This window comes from Manacus candei, unplaced genomic scaffold, assembly GCF_025592945.1.
Source record: "Manacus candei isolate 608988 ecotype Guabito, Panama unplaced genomic scaffold, ASM2559294v1 h1tg000043l, whole genome shotgun sequence".
Lineage (NCBI taxonomy): Eukaryota > Metazoa > Chordata > Aves > Passeriformes > Pipridae > Manacus > Manacus candei.
The window spans coordinates 10,402,773-10,420,412 of record NW_026138091.1 but is presented as its reverse complement, the minus strand read 5'-3'; the positions used below and the strand labels follow the sequence as shown (position 1 = coordinate 10,420,412).

General features: G+C 37.4%; 1 protein-coding gene across 2 annotated transcripts in view; it reads right to left on the bottom strand.

The window, feature by feature from the left end:
- The window catches only part of NELL2 (neural EGFL like 2), a 145,930-nt gene that overhangs the window by 11,095 nt on the left and 117,195 nt on the right, over positions 1–17,640 (bottom strand). Inside the window, exon 16 of one of the 2 annotated variants that reach the window (XM_051795789.1) lies at positions 4,765–4,905. The exons of the other annotated variant lie outside the window; for it this stretch is intronic. Within the exon in view, the coding sequence (XP_051651749.1) occupies positions 4,765–4,905 (141 nt within the window). The remainder of the gene's footprint in view (positions 1–4,764; positions 4,906–17,640) is intronic. 2 annotated transcript variants of the gene reach the window in all.

Sequence of the window (17,640 nt, the reverse complement as noted above, 5' to 3'; positions counted from 1 at the left end):
GCTATAAAAAAATATCTCTGTGGTAGCGCTTAGATTCAAAGACAGTATTATGTTAAATATGAATTAAAACTAGTGACTAAAAAGATAACATTTTCAGATAGAAAGAAGATTGTTTAAAGATACCATATCATGGATTCAGAGTAAATGTATACTATACTAATTAAAAACACTTTAAAGAGGGAATACATTTCATATAGTGTAATACTTTTATTCAAAACTTTCATGACCTCCCTTGCATAACACATGCTCTCTAAGGAACTACGTGCCATGAAATAAAAGAGGCCATCTGCCTTCTGTTTGGTGATGCTTAAGTTGGGTTTCCAAATTTAGTAATGAAGCCTTAATGCCTACAGCTCTATTTGGGATGGATGGGAAAGAAAGAAGTCACTTTATTTGCTGACCTTTTATGATCATGAATAAAAGCAAAAGGATTTTAATGGAGCTTTGTGAATGCTAGTAAGATTTCCTGCTGAAGAGTAGTGATTCTTTATTTCCTGTCTCCCTTAAGTGCTATCAATAAGAAAGGTTCTGTTAAACCTAAGTGTAGGACTCCAAACTGACAGTGGTTTTCCAGCTACAAGAAATTTCATGTACTAATTAAAATACTGGATGTACTGTGAGATAAACTGAGACATCCTGACAGCTAGGAATTCCTCTGCCAGGCAGATCCAGAGACATGGACGCTGGAGTCACCGTTTTGGACTTTGCCCATTCATTAAGGCTGGGGAGCATACTGAGGCTTGTAATATGCCTCCATCCCTCAATATCCTCAACTGTGGAACATAGTGTTCAAGTAGAGACCTAGCCCCTGTGTTGTCGGGCAGGTTGCTCTGTCACACAGAGAAGGAAATTATTCTAATTCTGGAATCAGGATGGCAGAAGAAAAACATAAGATATTTCAGAACAGAAAACCCAAACTGTGAGTTCACATAGAGATAAACCCTTACAACCAAAAAAAGATCCTTTTATGAATTGGGCATTCTGGAATGATGCTTTCCAATCCTTTCATTTGCACCTGTCTCATTTAAAGAATGTGGTACCTGCTGAGAGTGAAGATATGTTGACCTCATATTCTATATAAACAACAGCTGGTACGTGACAGATACTCTTGGTTAGTCCTAATGGGCTGCCTTAATTAGGTGAGCTATTCTTCGAATGTGGATGTATGCAAAATGTCCAACAACTGCTGAGGTATAACCTGCACTATTCTGGTACAAACCAATACAGTTTCTCTCTTCAACTGATTTTGGAAGCTTTTAGACATTGCAGAGGACAAATTCAAAGAATCAGGATGTTACACAGAACTGCAGGGCAAACATTAACAGGGCCCAAACTTTCTTATTTTAGGATTTTGCTCTCAGTTGTTCCATTTTTTTTACTGCAATGAAGCCTGAGGATGCAATATCTACTCCCTTAGCCCAGCTCTCTTTAAGAAATAGTACATGAGAGACAACCTTCAGAGTACCAATAGACTGTTTAAAGAAACAATAAAGAAAAGTTGTCAGGGGGCAAAGAGGAAGATACCAGTTAATATACCATGCTGAATGCTATATTTACATATATATAAAATTTAAGACATCCCAAAGCCATACAGTTCTCAAATCTATATGGCTGACATTTCACTTTTCTGGAAGTACAATGATGCATAACATAATTTTATTTCCAAGGGAAAAACAGTAAGTGCTGGAAAGAGGTTGAAGCCCTACAGCTGCATTTCCCATAATTTCTCTTGGTAATTGTTAAAGACACCATAGGTCTGCCTAGGAGTATAATGTGAATCAGAACCATTAGCAAAGGAATCTCTAGGTCTTCCATTGCCTGTAGATACAATAAAATGTGATTATGAATTTCTGCGTCCAAGTACATTAGTCAAAATGCTCAATATTCGGAGTTTTGCCAAAGAAGCAACAGTAGCCAAGGTCAATATATGTGTAATACAGGCAATTCAGCAACTATTTTTCATTATCAAGCACTGAAGAAGTCTAATGCTACCAAGGAGCCCATGTCTAGCTAGGAATATTTAGTACGATGTCCTAAAAGGACATTTCCTGCAAAACAGATAGGTGCAGTTTTGGTATCCTGTTAAAATAAGGTTTTTAAGGAAATGTACCTGTGTGATTTTAATAGAGGTGTTTCCACATGAATTTTTAAAATCAGAGGCTTTGCTGAAGGAAACAAGGAACTGATTACGCTGACCACCAAAATGCAATCTGTAGTACTATTGGCACATTTCCAGGAGACAAAAACAAACCCAGATTTGAGGCATACCACGTAGAACAATCAAGAAAGAAAATATTTAAATCCACACTTCCTTGGCTTTTACAAGTTTTCTGCACTAAAACAGAGAACTTTCTTCAATACAACTAAAACTTATAAAAGATGAGTCAAAATCAATGCTATTATGCACTTTTTATATAAAACACTACTTTGAAGTAGTTTGCACTGTTCCTTCTACAGCTCTTGCAAGCTGAAGCACTTGCACGAGTCAGAAAGTATCAGAGGATGCTGGTCCTGGATACAGTTGAAGGTGAGAATTGGAAGACTGAGATTTGAAATTTGAGATTAGTATGGCTTGGAAACTGCTGCCCCATTAAAGTGACTATCTAAAAGATTATCCACCACCACCCGCTCAGTCTAATCACATCTAACTAGGGGTTACTGAAGAAGTGACAAAAGAAAACCATTTTCTTTGGTCTTTAAACCCAGCAGGGAAATCTCTTGCAGTGGAAAGATCTGACAGCAGAGAAGACGAATGCTTCTGCATTACTGTGTTGCACTACTGCAAGTTCAACTTTCCATACCATAATGAATTTTAGGCTGTCTCTTCATACCTTTTAGGTTTTATTTTTATTTGAGACAACGTATCACAGGCTTCAATACAACAAGTGATGTAATAAGACTAATCAAATATCTAACTTTCTTCGCAAGCAAGGCCAGGCTGGATGGGGCCCTGAACAACCTGGTCTAGTGGAAGGTGTCCCTGCCCACAGCAGGAGAGTTGGAACTAGATGATCTCTAAGGTCCCTTCCAACTGAAGCCATTCTATAATTCTAGGATTTCAAGTTGCTAAGCATTCCAATATTTGGAGCCGCAATCAATCAAACTGAAAGTATTCCACTGTTAGTGACTAGGGTTATCAGCAATGAAGATAGTTTCCTGGCATCTCTGATTTAACTCTAATTACTTGTTATCCTCTGGTTATGTTTAACAAAGAGCTACTGGTGCCTTGTAGAAAAGGTCAAAGCATTCTAATAATTGCCACTTCTGTATACATGTAGCGATCCCCATATTTCTTTTCCCTTGGCTTTTCATTTGCTTGGAAATTGCAGCTTAATTGTTACTTGTTTGCTCACATCTTAACATAGTAATTTTGTATCATGTATATCTCTTGAGACAGCATGTGCCAAGGCACTATCTTCAACCCATGAGACAAGTGTTATGTTGACACTGAAGATAAAACTTGGGATATTGAGAATATTTCCATAAATGCCTGGCTGAAGTATTTATTACCTGTGCCAGGAGTGACAGAAGTGCAATGTTATAATCAGAAGGAACACAACTTCTTCTTTGCGCCTTCCTGTCCTAACACCTGGACAGCTAACACTGACATTTAGCTAGTTCTTGAAAAAGTAAGCTCGATTTATGAAAGCAGTGGTTGACTCAAATTGCTGATTCCTCCTGGGATTACAGGCTTTCAGCTGTGGTGAAAATGTGTTGAAATAAAGTATTGATGATGGGCATACCGAAAAGGTCATTTTCACTCCTGGAAAATGGTCTGTGTGTCTGCCTTAGTGAAATTAATTCAATTGCTTCCCTTTGGGACAGAGGCAGCCCACCAATGTGAGTTTAAACAGCAATAAGAAAGATTACACTGTGAGCACTGAATATTTCAGCACTCAAAGACAGATAGGAGAAAGGGTCATAATTTTGCCCTAAGTAGTCCATGGCATAACTAGACTGGTTTGTTCTGTTATTTAAGAACAGCAGCATGAAATATTTTAAGAGCTTAATAACATTCCATACCACGATATTTGCATCTGAAAATAACTGTGTTCTTATTAACCTGCTGTTCCCTCTAACATCATTCATAAACAAGAAAACCCTCCCATCTCTTTGTGCTCGTGTCACTCTCTTGTCCCCTATATCTTGCCCCAGCCCTAAGTCCAGTGAGCTTCCCAGTTTGTAATGTAGTTCTTCAAATTGCAGCTTTCTACAAGCAGTTAGCCTCTGCACAGGAGAAGCACTATGGTAGTAACCAAGGGCCTCAGGGATGCATAATCATTTTTTGCAATGGGAAATGTTTTTATCACAGACTATTTCAGTGTACAAAGAACAAAGTGGAGTAACTGAGGTCTGGATTGAGGCCTATTTTTACATACAAAGGATGTGACATATAAACAGATTACTGTGGAGTGACAGATCACAGTGCATGCTATCAGCCCACGGGAAATCACTTATGCAAGGGACATGCACAGAAGCAGATGTAGAGCCAAAGAAACTGCATTTTAATCACCGTGTCTGACTTTACATATTATTTTAATGAATCACAGAAATGGCCACTAATGTTTCACTGCATAAGAATATTCATACTTTGTATTCTTTTGCCTTTGTTGATGATGCTTATTTAGACTACAGTTGTTTTGGGTCAAGGTTTAACTTTCACTGATGCAGTGTCCAAGACCATACTTGACCAGTACAATCTGAGACAGTAGACATTTCTGTAATGTGAGCCATAACACTACCCCATGTTTTTTAGACACTAACCTTCACAGGATTCTCCACTTGGCGAAAACATCCCATTGTCATGGTAGCCATCTCTGCATTCACAGTGGTACCAACCAGGCAGGTTAATGCAGTTAGCACGGCTGTCACACTGAACAAAGCCATCTGAGCATTCATCAATATCTAAACAACAAAATAGAAGAAAATTCACACATATTGCAATATTCGTCTGATGAAAGAACAATGTCTCTGGTATTTCTGGGTTTCACAGAAGTATTTCCATTAGTAACACTTGAATTTACAGAATTACTTGCAGTGAAATTTTGAATCATTTCCATAAAAGGACTTAGCTAATGGCTTTGGGCCTAAAAGCAGTGGAAATTCTGCTAATCCCAATTTACTGCTGACATATTAACAACTCTTGTTGTCACAACACATGACAGGTAATTTGACATCTGTGTAAACTGTCCACAATATGAAGAAAGGACTTAGGTCCCAGTTCAGATAATAAGATGTTAACCTTTTGAGTAGTGCAGGCTGCCTGATAAATAAAGATTTTTTCTAAGGGCATACCAAAACATTAAATACTCACTCTGGTCCTTGCTTATGCTCTTGGTGACACCAATTTTAGTTACTGGGGCTTCCCTATCTTGTGGAGTTCCTGTTAACTTATACCAAAACCTCTGACCCTCAACATAACTGACTGCAGACTTCTCTTCCACCATCAAAGAAAACAGCTGGGTTTCCAAACAAATGCTTTAACCGTGAGGATGAAACACAATACATTCTCCCTCTCCTGAAAATTCCTTTGGGATGTGTGTATCTTAAAAGATCAACTTTCACTGACTAAACTTTATAATAAAAATTTAGCATAGAACGTATTTTTTTATGCACCCACTAGACCCAAAATCCACCAAAGCATGTCCTAAAGACACCTGAACTCATGCACTTAGCAAAGATGTGGAGAACTCTGTGAAATATTCATTTTCAGTGCTTTCAGGTACATAGTAAGCTGTACTAAAGAATAAGTGCCAGAGTATGAGTGCTGTTAACAGCTAGGGAATACCAGGAGTATGGAGTCTAACGGGGATAAAAATGAGTTGTTCCCTATCAGATTCATTGCCCTATCATTGTGTTTTATACCGTAGCTAGAGCATTAAGCTGACTGAGCGGTGCCTATAGAACTGGCACAAAGAGAGACATACCATGTGCAAACTGCCTTCAGAAACAAAAAAGTTTTAATCTCCCTCCACCATGCGTTTGAACAATGAATAAACCCTAAATGTACTGGCCACTCCGGCCAAAGCAAGGATTGAACCTTTCTTTAAAGGTTGAATCTTTAAAACTAAGAACTAAAGTAACAAATTAAGACTCAAACTGCTACAGCACCTCAGCAGTCGATCTAATATCCTCTGGGATGCACATATGAAGGAGAGGTGTGATATGACCACTGAGATATATGGGAAATATGTCAAAATTCTGTCCACAGCTTCTGTTGCTTCCCATTTATGTCATCTGTTATTTTCATAGGAGAAAGTGAAAACTGACTAAGAAAATAAATCGTGAGCTGCAATAAGGTAACAAATCTCTTTTCTGTGGATAATAATGTGCACATAGATAAAGACATTATCTAGTCTTATGAAATCTACTCAAACACAAACTTTAAAAAAACCCAGGACTTCCTCATTCATCTAAAACATTTTGTTCCACATTTGAAGAAAATCAAATTATTGGTATGTGGGGGACACCTGCATAAACTACAAGGTATAGCACAGTCACCGACATTTGCTTTTGAGTTGTGTTTTTCTTATACATGCCAGGGTGTAGGTGGGATGTGCTCTGGGTATTTTATTTACAAGCCAAATAACATTTCTTTGGAATTTCTTTGGAATAATTGTACAACTGCATCATGAGCATATTGGTTTTTAAAACCTTCAAAGATACGTGATAAAATTTCATTAAAAATTTTCGCTATGGTGTCCCAGTCTGATTTACTATCAACAGTCTCTCTGTAACCAGGCATGCCTGATGTACATTATCAGTATTTATGCTTCTGAAAATTACCAGTACTCCTGCTGGAATATTGCAGCAAGAATATATTTTGCTTGCTTTGTGCACCACGAATTAAGTCATAAGTCTCTACTGGTTTAAAATAGAATTTTCAACTCCCCTAGGAATTCCAAGATAATCATCTAAGTAGTCCTGCTGCAGGACTGAGAAATGCCAAACCTTTACAATCTTCCACTGCTCAGCATGTTTCTTTCTAAATCAGTATAAACTCTGGCCTTTTTCTTGTGAGCAACCAGGAGCCAGTGGGACCTCAGAGGTGTTTGAGAGATCAGAGGAAGATCAATGAAAATTATGTTACAGTAGTGAGAAAAGGTTGGCTTGCAGTCTGTGTCTTATCTACCGCTATTCACTCACAAACTCACAGAGTACTTAAGAAAAAGGAAAGGAAAAGAAGAAAGGACTGCTGTCTAGAAGTTCCCTTACCACTGGGAATATGCTACCTGGCAGACAGCTTGCCTGGCAGAACAGAAGTGACGGTGCTAAACGCTTGGGATCACCTGGTCAGTACAAGACAACTTGTTGGGGTTGTCCAAAGCTACAAGCCTCAGAGAACCAACAAAGCATGTAAACTCAGAGTCTAAAAACTGTTAAGACTCAGTCTTCATCCTGATTACTTAATAACATGCATTAAGACACTGGATGGCATATATTTCTTCTTTGGGAAAGTGGAATGTATTTATTGTTGATGAGCTGGAGAAAAGCGTGTTATTTAGGTCAAAGTAATAGATATGAATTAAAGAAAGCCTGTGTTCCTCTCTTTGGAACAATTTATATGTGAACCTGGATCTTAAAATGTGCAGTATCACAGGCACAAGCAGAGTGCCTTCTGATGAACTCACTGATTATTCAGGAAAAACAAGTTGAGAATGTCACATCAGTATTGGTAAACTGAAAACAAAAGCAGTTTTTTTGTATTTATTTGCAAACTAGCTGAAAAACCTGTATCACAAGAAATATTACTTGGGATGAAATACTTTTGCAGATGTCAATAACCAAAGAAATACATTCTCTGTTTTTGTTATGGCTGCATGCAAAGTTGAGTGGAGTTATGCAAGAAAGCCTACCATCACAAGCATGCATGGAAGCACGCTGCAGATCTTGAAAAAATGTCTTATTCCCTACAGATTGCTTGACATTTTATTGGAACCATTGCTGCATTGATGCTGAATAATCCATTACTCCTTACAGGACTTTGCAGCAAAGAAAAAAAAAATCCAAAAGAATTCTCCTCACTATTAACTTTTTAGGCAAACGATATCTTAAGCACATGCCAGTGGGTTTCAGAATATAGATGTTTCTTATGCACAGAATTTTGTTCTAATTCTCTGAGCTAATGCTGATCATAAATTCTAGTAAAGGTGTGTTCTTTAATGGGACAAAATATGTTAAACTCTGTTAAACAAGAAAATACAGCAGAAATTTGTCTTGCAGAGCCATAGCACTTATTTCATGGAAAATTTTCTTGACATTTGGATAAAAGGATTTCTATTTTCAAATGGGCATAGCATGGCTCAGAAAGTGCTGCAAAAGTATCTACAACTGAAATTATCTTATTAGTATGGGAAAAGCAGACAGAAATAATTTTCCTCTGTCCTATCGTGAAACCTTCTATGATGAATCATCTTGTAGCTGCTCAGTCAGAGGTGTGAGGTGACAAGAGAAGAAAAACTGATTGAAGTTTTGCTTGGCCAGTGGCTATGGTATATCAGTGGGCTATATTTAACATTAACAGCACTAATGAAGTCCTGTTTGATGCTGTACTAGAAAGGCATGAAAAATGAAATATTACTTTATAGAAGGAAGTTACCAAAAGGCTTTATATTTTCAAGTACGAAAAAAATTAAATAAAATGTTTAAGTACAGAAAAAGGAAGAATGTATGATTTTCAATAGCAGATGATGACATTTTTAAGCAGAACAAAATAGACATCTTATACTGAATATGCAAGTTCTGGTCTTTAACTGGATATTAAGAAGGGTGGAGGAGCGAGGGGATAAAATAAATAAATAATAAAAAAGGGAAATGTCTCCATCTTCCACAGGAAGTAAAATGAAGGTATATATTATGTGTGTTGGGCCAGAGCAAATGCTCTCATCCTGGTCCTGTTCCAGCTTATGGCAGAACTCCCATTGACTATCATGGAGGTAGTGCTTTTCTCTATTTTTCTCTTTCCTATTCAAATAAAGAGCACAATTGCACATAGCAAATCTGCCACTCCGGTGATGCAAGTGGCCAGGTTTGGAACAGAAATCACTGGAAGTAATCTTCATCTCAAACTGGAGAGTAGCTACACAGCAGTACCACAGCACCTCAGCACCACCTGCTCTGGCTGTGCTTTCACCCTATGGCATTTGCGCAGCAGAAGATATGTGATTCTGGCTCTTGAAACACTGTGGCTGGAGAATGCACACACACCTGTGAGACTGGTGAGCCCACAAAACACCCGGAACATGTGAACTCTCTCTACCCTACGTAATTCATACACACACTCACGGCAATGCTGCACATACACTATTGCCTCAAAACAGGGTAACTGACTACTACATACTTGTGTTGCATGTGATATGGTTTTCAAATACCCAGGTCTTCTTCTGTGCATTTGTCTTAAACTTAAGTCAGCCTGCTTATTTCCATATTTTGTTACTGATTTTTCAACTCAAAAATGACTGGGTTTTTTTGCGGAGGCCCCACTCTAATAAAGCAGACACACAGTCAGAGACATTTAGATAGTAAGAACTGTTATGTGCTTAGCTCCCCTTGACAGGAAAAAATTTTGCTCTCCCAAATCACCTTCCTTATACCTCAGAATCACTCATTTCCTGAACTGTGGCAACAGTTTTAGCTAGTATACCCTCTTCTTTTGGGAACACTGAGAAAACTCTGCTCCCTGAAGAGTAAAATAAGATCATTAGCAAATTATCCACTGATACAGTAAGAAAAAAGGAAAACTAGCTGTCTGATGAATATTATTAGAGAATTTCTGTATAATAAGACCTTTTGAAGATTGAAAGTGGTATAAAATTGCCAATTTGAAAGATAGCAGTTTTCTTTCATTCAGCATAGGACCAAGCTCTCTAATGCGGTCAAGCTGCACAACAAAGAACTGTGGTGTAGGGGAAGGGGTGAAGTTTCTAACACTTTACATTATTCGCTTCAAGACTCACATATTAATCACCAAATCTTCCTCTTGGAAAAGCCTGCTTGCCACCATCAAGCACAAGCTTACAGAGACAGAGAACACAATATAGTCCAAAAATCTTTTCTTTCATTAGCTGCTTTATCCAGGTTCTTGCTTGTCAAGAAGTCAACACCAAAGATTGGTAGCTGTGGATAATTAGAATTTAGTTATCTCCACACTGAAGTTTTTCTGCAACAGAAAACTTAGCTAAGACTGTCATGGCACTTAGCTAAGACTGTCAGTTAATAGAGACTCCCAATTGCAGTAATCTGTCCCAGTGCTAATTGGGTTTTATCGCTGGATATAATTATAAAGATTAATAAGCAATCAACATCTTCCTTAATGTTCATTCACTACTGACTCAGGCTAAATTTGAGATCTCATTTCAAAGGCAACAGCCTTTGTAGCCTAATGCTAACATCCAGAGACACCCACATCCCAGCCCCCACAGTCAGCATAAATAAAGTGAAAACAACTGAAAGAAAAATAATTTCAGAAACAGATCACTGAAGAAATGGCTTAGGAGACTATGCAGCTGTTTAAAAAGATAAATCTTCAATTTTTTTTATAGGTACATTTGGAACAGTCAGACTCTGATACGTCTTTGCACATGTCAACACATTTTCAAGGATATTATGTCTGACTTGGATATAAAAGACCATGTTTCAACTATTCAGACTTACGCTCAGTTAACAGAATACCCAGTAGGATTAAGATGATGTCTGGGTTATCTAATTTTAGTAAATATGTATGCAAGGAGGAAAAGGCCTTATTCAGTAAGACAAAATGAAAGATCACCGTCATTGTCATTGTCATGGCTGGGCTTCACGAACAAAGATTTGGGAAGGCTCTATCCACATTTGTTACAGGCACATTGGTGACTTGGTGACTTATGAGGCCAATGAAAGATCACTGTACTGTACAAAGTATTTGCTATTGTAACTCAGTTTTCTGGAATAGCTTTGAAAACGGTTCATTATCTCTACTGCAAGTTCTAGAGTCACATCTCTTGCACTTAAGAACTGAAAAGTGGTTGTGCTGGTTTCCATGTGACAACAGATTTCTAACATGACGATACTTGAGAAGACCCTCCTGTTCAATCAGACCTTTGATTTGAGATCTTATGCAAGAAATAGGTCCCAGAGGAGAAATACAAGAGCTTGAAACTATTTCAATATACTGGAGCTATCTTGTTGTTAAAACAAAATATCAGCTTTTGGGATTTCCATCCCACTACATTCCCATATACCACATGTACATAAATATCACACAGAGGAATAAAAATCCCAAGAATGTAGAAGCTGAGAATACTGACATAATTCAGAAAACCAAAGTTGCTTGGGATGATTTTTAAATCTATTTTGTAAAGTTTGATCAGCTTCTTTTTTTCTAACACTGCTGCTGACTACAAAAAGAACTTCCTCCCTTGGTCAAAAAGACCCTGATTTTGTTCACAATCTTCACTCTGATTTGTTCAGCTTCCAGTAACTCTTTCAAGATACGATATCATATCTGGAGTACTAGGACATGTTTTTCACTGTATGGGTTCTTACTTCAAAGTCCTCATTAAATTATAAAATATCCTTGATTTTAACTGCAATGTCATACCAAAATTTTATTCAGTTACAAATTTAAATCATGAAGGGCTAGATTACAGGTGGCCTGTGAGGCACAGCAAAGAGAGAAGTCACCCACAATTTTATCCTACCATAACATAGTTCCACAAGCAAAAGAGCTTTCTTTACACAGCACTAGAGACATCAGTTATCTCAGATACAGCCTTCAGAGAAGAGCAAAGACTATGGTCCTTCTTCTTCCTGCTCCCCTGGATAATGAATTAGGCCCATCTTGGAAAAAAATGCATTTGCAACGTCTTTAGAATTGCTGCTTCTTGACACCTCCCAGACCTAGTAAAACTTCTGGCTAAGTCATCTGAAAACCATAATCTGGTTCAAGGGCAGGAAACTACAGCTGAAGCTATAAATGTCATCTAAAAAATTGCTTCAACAGGTTGAGTCAGTGCTGTAGATGATAATTCTTCACAAAAAATTTCCAAGTGTCATGTTGCATGAAAAAAATAACTACTGTTATAACAGGTCTTTTTTTTTTCTTTCCTTATTTTTATTAAAATCCTAGCAAGACCATGATTGCATTTTTTAAAGTACTCTGTCCATGAAAAACTAATTTAGTTACATTAATGAAAAGGAAGCAAAATGTGATTGAGGATGTAATATGGAATTACAGTTCATTAATTCTTCAAGTATGCAATTTTCCAGACTCCTGATCCTCCATTGATTTCTGCACACCCCTATAGGTCCTGCTAAATGCCAGTAAAAAAAAATTCAGTGGTGTTGGTATTTCATGTGTGGCAGTGGTGGCACCAAAATTAGATAGAAACATTATGAAAGGGAATTTTCCACTGACTGTTCACCATGCAGCTAACAATTCTTTGCTGTCAAAAATAGATCAATCACAGACCACACCAATAATTGAAACTATGGCAGTCTTTCATTACACATCCAATATCATCACAGGAATTGGTATTCATAACAATTGAAATTCAGAACAAATAATTAGCCATGATGAACTAGGTGCATCCATTAAGACTGTAAAATAAAAATAAGATATTTTTCAGCCACATTGTGTGACCCTGATTGTGCCAATCCTCATTAGAAAGACTAATTGAGAGGTATTGGGCCCCTGTTTCTAGCTATTGACAAAGAGGTGATTTTGTTTCACTTTGTTCATCATTCTCAGTACAGCATCTCAACTGTAACAATTGCTTCTGTTTCCTCTTTAGCCCTATCTTGAAAAAGAAAAGTACTTATTTTCTTCAAGATATCAAAAGCACTTTTATACCTCGAAATACTCTGACAATACCCATTTTAGATACCTCCTAGCATCTGAAAGTTATTAGCTGCATTTGCACATTTGCTAGTCCTAGAAATAGGACTAGCACACTAGTGTTAGCTGCTAAAGATGCTAAAAATAGTTGGCTTCTAAACAAAAGAGAACTATTTGTCTGAAAAGAGAAGAGCTATTTTGGCCAGATGTTACCTCTTTTCCAATGGGTGTGAAGGAAGGTTTTACTTGCACAGTGTAATGATGAAAGATCTTGGGTTTCCTCAAGTGAGGAGTTAAGTCAGCCATAACCACGAGTTACGATGCTTACACACATATGAACCAATGATGCAAACAGCATGTTCTCAGCTTTTTTGGGGGTTCAGCTTTGCAAAGGTTGTTTCAGATCAGTTCTGTTAAAAATTACAGTAAAATTCCAAGTATTTAATTAAAAGGCAATTTAGGGAAAACAAACAAAAGAGCCAACAAAGCAACTAAAACAAAGTTTGGCTAGGAATTGTTTTGACAACCTGATTTGAACTTGGTCTCCTGCTATAGCCCAGGGTATTGTACATACTTTACATGTGCTGAAGTTTAAAACATTCTTACCTACATTTTCCTACCCATGGCTTTTTACCATGACTCTTAATCCATATACCATAATTTGCATTGCTACTCCTGAACTATCAAATCACGTAGAGATTGTACAAAATTGCTGAAGCACAAAAAAGGAAAAAAACCCACACTATTCCTTTGCTTGGGCTATAACCACATCACTGGTACATATCTGCAGAAACTGCAAACTCCCTCATGTTGACAGCAAAAGGAAGGACTCTGTGGGGATACAGGGCAATGATTGGCAGTATTATAGATTTTAATTCCACTAATAGTTGAATGGCTCATAATTCATGAGATAGATTACAGTGAGTGATGAAGGTCATTTCTATCTCCCTTATATAACAGAAGAAAATTCTATTATAATGCTGCTGAGCTGCACTATTCACATTCTATTTATAGCCGAATGTAGATGAAATTTTAGTTTTCATGTTTAATAAAGGACTTTTTTCCACATAGTAAATATCCACTAAGTAGTGGATGCATTTTGATGTTTTCAATGCATAACAAGAAAATGCTGCCTCCTCAAAGCTTTTTTGTAGAGTTCTTTCTTCCCTGGTTTCTCTTTTTTTTCTTTTAAGCTGCTACATCTAGGATTGTAATGTTGCAACAAACTAAATAAAGATATAAAGAAAAAAAGATAAGTACTAGTATGTGACTCTTCAGCAAAGAAAAAATCTTTTGTTATTTAAAACTGACAACTCTGAAGAAGGAAAGGAATTATATGCACCCAAAAAAAATGTGTCAGGCAAGGAAAATGAAGGGAGAAAAAGACACAGAAGGACAAAGCAGCAAAGCATATGAGCTAAGTAGGGTTCATGCCTAAATTGAGAGAACATGCATTGAACTCAATATGGACGTTCTTTGCTAAAAATTCTATCAAATATTTACTTTGTGAATTATTATAAGTAAAAATGTAAAGCAAAGTAAAGCAAGTAAGCATTCCAAGCTTCTAAAGTCACCAGTCCTTGTTTCACTGCTCATTTTTGAGTTTGTTTTTCATATCTGAGAAAAATTCAGGTGGTAATGGGAAGGGTGACCTCCCTTTAAAACACTGCAGCCAAGCAAAAAGCATCTCATCTGCAGAACCCTGGCTTTCCTCTTTGCTTGCTGCAGATCTCATTTGTTTACTCTCACAAACAACATTTAAACCTTTTTCTCCTATATAATGAGATAGCCATTTTAGAATATGTCCTTTTTGAAAGTCAAAGGGTTTTTTTAGGGTTTACAAATTATCTGTACTTCCCACTCACAGAAAATATGCTATAAACCCCACCATGTCAGCTGTTGACATCTTTGAACAGAGTGGCAAGGGGAGCAGAAATGAGATGACCCATGTCTCATCTGGATTTTTGTTACTACCTTCTTATGCAAATTATGTCACCTACTTAGATTTCCTCATCTGGCTTGATTTCCACATCTGTAAAATGAGGAGAAAGTGCTTCTACCATCTCTTTTTTTTTGCACATGAACCACTCTGGGTGAAAAAAATTAAGTAACAGTGCTGATTTGGTAAATACCACATGTGCTGATGCCAAGGATCAAGGAACAGTAACAGATTGGGAAACTGGAACTACAAAAGAGGTCAACATGTTTCTGGAAGAGATGAGAGGAAGAACATTGAGCTGTAGAGATGGATGCTGCATCCCTTGTCCTTTCTACCCCACCTGCCTTATTTGGTAGCACAGGAAGATCATAGAAGTCACAAGGACACAGTGATAGCAATTGTCCATATCGGGACCACTGTTATTTAATATCTTCATTAATGACATAGATGAAGGGACTGAGTGCACCCTCTGCAAATTTGCAGATGACACCAAGCTTAGTGGTGCTGTTGACACACCAGCTAGGTATAGTTGGTATAGCACCAGCACTTGTAATTATATTCATAATATACATTCTCAGGGAAAATATTTGGAGAAAGAGAAGAACAGGAAGTTGTTTTGTACACCAGCATGATGAATTTCAGAATCTCACTTACAAACAGCTTATCTATACCATACACGTCAAGTTTACAACCAATCCATTGGCTGCACGTCTATTTTTCCGTAGCCTGAATTAGCACTTGGAGCACTGCTAAAGTAGAGCATTCCTTGCATGAAAGGCTTTTTCTCCAGGGGTTAGCTGAACACTGCTCTACTACAGTTTCTTAAACTGCCAATTATGTTTTCTTTTTGTTTTGAACTTCCTTATAATAATAAATATGAAGACTTTTACTGGAACACAGTTAGCTGAAGTTTGCTGAAATTATTAATTATAATAACAATTCAAATGACAATAACTATTTGCTAGATTTTTTTATTGGTATTGTGGGATATGCAGTATTATATCTCTTCTCAGCAACAGTCCTTTCAGAATCTAAGCTTATTCTTGGACTGTAAACATCACACACTCAAGGTTTCTATGCTTACTTCTGACTAAAAACTTTAAAATATGTTAAATTTTTCCCTGAGGGGAGAAAAAAACCCCTCATGCAGAGGTTTTTGGAGAAGAGTTTCGGCAAAAACTGAAACACTGTGCTGGAGTTTCTTGCTCTCTCTGTAAAGGATCTTCCAAATTCTTTTGAGCTGGAGGAGGACAAATAAACTTTAGCCACTTTATGCCCTTTATACAAATGAATAGAGAATTCTTAGGCAACACAAAGGGGACAGAGATGTTCTATTGGGGGGAAGCTTCTGTGAGAAGCTGCCAGAGCTTACCCCACGTCTGACAAAGCCAGTGCCAGCTGGCTCCAAGATGGACCTGTTGCTGGCCAAAGCCGAGCCCACCACCAACAGTGACAGTGTCTCTGGGATAATGTATTTAAGAAGGGGGGAAAGTTACTGCATGGTAACTACTAGAAAGTTTATCAATAGAAGCTGTGAAGATGATGGCTCCTAACCTCATGATTTATGTAAGGCTTATCAACAGGAGTGCAGGAACAAAAATACAAGAACCAAAAGTTAATTTGCACTTGCTGCTCTAAAGCAGTCAAACAAGATTTTTCAGAAACTTTCTAGGAATTTCAGATTTGACAGTACAAATTAGGCCTGTTTGACCCTCTATGAGTGAGGCTATTTCTCCCTATTAATCACCTGTCAGGAGTAGATACAATATATTGTGCCCTACGCATCAGAAAACTATATTAACCAGAAACATGTAAAGAGTGTGGAAGTCCAAATTCCTAGAATTACTGTTCTCAAAAACTATTTATTTGAAATTGTGCAAGCCAAAAAAAAAACTAAAAAATTTTCCAAGTTATGAAAGGAAATTACTGTGTTGATTCAGCCAACCCCTTACTGGTATTTCCTCAAATCTCAAAAGTCACCTTATATTCTGAAAACATTAAAAAGTTTTGCAACCACAAGAGAAGCAGAAATGCACCAATCAGATAACTGATACACTGGTATGGCTTTGTAAGGAAATAACTCATAAAGTCATATCCTGCTAACCTCTCCTGAAGTCACCAAAAAATATTCTATGTGAAGATGCATGTTTCACATTGCATAACTGTAGTTCAGTGATAGGACTGCAAAACACAAATTATGTATTCAAAATTCATTATTAGGGTTCTGTGTCAACTTATTTGAAATTTATCATAGTGACATATTAGAACTAGCTGTTATATTTAAAGAAGACATAGAAGTTGATGTTATCGGATTCTTCCCATAAGTTTGCCCATGGTTCTACTACCTGCTTTTCCTACAGGCATCACTAAACACACTAGTTTTGTGCATTACCTCAATAGCCCAAGGGTAGCTCGAACACTGTTCTTGTCTCTGAAATCAGTAACTGACATACAAAATAACCATCTTTGAGAAGGGCAAGACCCTAATGCAGACTGACTAGTGACTTTATACAGCAAAGACGCAAGTGATAAAGAGAGATGTTTCAGCATCCTCAGCAAAACCATTACATTATTTTTAGCAGCTGGGTCCTGTCTCTTTCTGCTGAAAGGGGGACCACAGAAGATATTAACCAAATCCAGGTGCGTGCAGTAATTCAGAAGTGTTTTCATTTCAGAGATTCAGCTCTCAAGAATAGAAAGTACAGTTAGATATAGATAGTTACTGTTAAAATTCTAAGTTAAACCTTTTTAAACAGGATACTGAGAGTCATTACTTACATTTAAGATATGGTTGGAAAGGCCAATCTTCTGAACTCAACACACCACATATTCAAATTTCAATAGGGCAGGAACCCAGGAGACTTGCCAAAGAAATGGAGAGCACTTG